At 39.5% G+C, this 2,645-nt stretch overlaps 1 protein-coding gene across 1 annotated transcript; it reads right to left on the bottom strand.

The window, feature by feature from the left end:
• Positions 1–1,310: 1,310 nt before the first annotated feature.
• LOC128109484 (olfactory receptor 10J1-like) lies at positions 1,311–2,243 on the bottom strand. Its single transcript, XM_052736652.1, has one exon. It carries the CDS (start codon positions 2,241–2,243, stop codon positions 1,311–1,313), a length of 933 nt encoding a protein of 310 aa, XP_052592612.1.
• Positions 2,244–2,645: the final 402 nt, after the last annotated feature.

Here is a 2,645-nt window from a genome sequence, read left to right as displayed (position 1 = left end):
ATTTAAGTTTTAATTAAAAGAAACTAAATATAAAATAAGAACAAGAATCAACCTTTAGTCCATCTGAGTCATTCTTTAATGTAACTTCACCGTGAAATTTTTCAATTTCCTGAGTATAGGAGAAATGATGGGGGAAAAAAATTTGTTGTTGAGCTTTCAGAAATACTCAGACCTTTTACTTGTATATTTTGGTTTCTGTTCTTGTGTTTTTGTGGGGGCTGTGTGTGTGCATGTGTGTGCATGTTTCTTGACTTTTGTTTGTTTGCTTTATTTTTGTGTGCTTGTTGAGAGAGGGAGAGAGAGGCGTTGGGTGAGTGAGGAAGTGAGGATGATCTGGGAGGAGTTGTGAGAGGGGAAAAGTGTGGTCAGAATATATATTATGAAAACTATATTTCTCAGTAGAAAAAGGAAAAAAAAACCCTAGACGGTGACCAACTACACAGTATTTCTCCCTTATCTATGAGGGATATGTTTTAAAACCCCCCATGGATGCCTACAGCTGAGTTATATAAGTACTCAACCTTATGTACACTGTTTCTTTTACTTATACATGTTTATGATAAAGTTTAATTTATGAATTAAGCACACTGAGAGATTAGCACAACAGCTAGTGATATGGAAATGGCTCAGGGGATAAAGCACTTCCATGCAAGTGTGAGGGCTGGAGTTGCAATCCCCAGAGCCCATGAGTGAGATGGGATAGTCCATCTGCAATTCCATCTCCAGGTGGTGGACACAGGGAATCCCCAGAGCAAAGTTGGCTAAAGAGACTAACCATATCTATAAACTCTGAGCTTGATTGAGATACCCCACCTTAGAGAATAAGGTAGAGGAGCAATCAAGGAAGATTCCCAATATCAATATGAGCACTCCACATGTGTGTATATGAACACACTCCACATATACCCACATACATTCAAGCATGCATACACACACATGAATAGTACATACATATATACACACATGAAGAGATTAAAAAAAACTAATGACACAACAGGACAATTATAACAATACATTGTAATAAAAAGTTATGTGACTGTTGTCTATGTTTTGTTCTGAAGATATTGATAATATACAGTATCAGTAGATAGCATATGGAACTGGATGAAGGAATGATTCTCGTTCCAAGTAGGATGGGTCAGCGCTGTACTAGATTTCATCTTGTTATTTATAATGGCAGATAATTTAAAACTGAAGACTTATTCATATTAGGAATATTCTATTTATATTTTCAGACCAGAATGGACCATGATTAATTGAAAATACAGACAGAAAAAGGGAATCCACTGTATGCCAAACAGCCAGATATCCTAGGCAAGGGTTTTTTTCCCAATAGCACGGTAAATGGCGTCCTTGACTTCTTTGTTTCTCAAGGTATATACCACAGGGTTAAGGAGAGGAGTGATGACAGTGTAGGTCACAGAGATCAGCTGGTCTTCATCCCTGGTGTTCTCTGATTTGGGCTTGAGGTAGGCAATGGAGGCACAGCCATAGTGGATGATGACCACTGTGAGGTGGGAGGCACAGGTGGCAAAGGCCTTCTTCCGTCCCTCAGCAGAGGCAATCTTGAGGATGGTGGAGATGATAAGAATGTAGGAGATGAAAACCAAGCCCATGGGCACCACAATAACTAGTGAGCTGATGACAAAGTTAATTATGTCATGTAGAGTGGTATCAGCACAGGACAGTTTCATAACAGGCCGGATGTCACAGAAATAGTGAGCTACCTCTCTATCACAAAAAGGGGCCCTGAACACAGATGCTATTTGAATTATGGCCACAAGCAGCCCAATGCTGCAGGACCCCCATACTAGCTGGGCACATACTCTCTTGTTCATGATGACTGTGTACCTCAAAGGGTTACAGATGGCTACATAGCGGTCATATCCCATCGCTGTGAGCAGAAAACAGTTGTTAATGGCCAAAGTGATAAAAAAGAACATCTGAGTAGCACAACCAGCCAAAGAAATGGATTGGCTTGAACCTACAAGGCTGGAGAGCATCCTTGGTACAATGACCAATGTGTATACTGTCTCTGAAGTGGAAAGCATACTAAGAAAGAAGTACATGGGAGTATGAAGGTGACGATCAATACTGATAATTATCACAATAATGACATTGCCTGTCAGAGTTAGCAGGTACAAGGTCAGAAATATCATAAAGAGAGTAAACTTATATTCCTGAAAGCTGGAGAAACCTTGAAAAACAAATTCATTCACCACTGTGTGGTTTCTTCTCATCATCTTCCAGACAGAAATGACAGGTTTGAGTCAATCAGTCAGAATACATTAGGGCCCAATGCCTCGAGCAGGTGATGCTTAGGAAGAACTGATAATGGTTCTTCATCTGGGTAGATATAGAGTTAGCAGGGACAGCTGTCCATCCAGTAGTCAAAGATAGACACAATCAGGAAATGACTTAACATGTAGAAGTTTATGTGTGAAGTGTGAAACAGATTGTCTGGTGAGGTAAACGGTAGATATTAGAGAGAAGTGGGCAAGAGAAACAGACAAGATGTAGTTAAATTAGAAAGTCATTTCCCCTTAGAACATAGCTTCAGAACTTGTTGACTAAAATTTGTTTAAAATAGAATTTTTATTGTCTTCTGAAAGGTCTGCCCTTCTGTGTCACTGAACAAAAGAGCA

The sequence above is a fragment of the Peromyscus californicus genome, unplaced genomic scaffold, assembly GCF_007827085.1.
Source record: "Peromyscus californicus insignis strain IS unplaced genomic scaffold, ASM782708v3 Scaffold_14__1_contigs__length_90479793_seg_2, whole genome shotgun sequence".
Classification (NCBI taxonomy): domain Eukaryota; kingdom Metazoa; phylum Chordata; class Mammalia; order Rodentia; family Cricetidae; genus Peromyscus; species Peromyscus californicus.
Note: the sequence above shows the minus strand (reverse complement) of the source record. Positions and strands in the feature narration are given on the sequence as shown.

Coding starts and splice junctions, on each gene's coding strand:
- LOC128109484 (XM_052736652.1), bottom strand. CDS start 2,243: ATGATGAGAAGAAACCACACAGTGGTGAATGAATTTGTTTTTCAAGGT.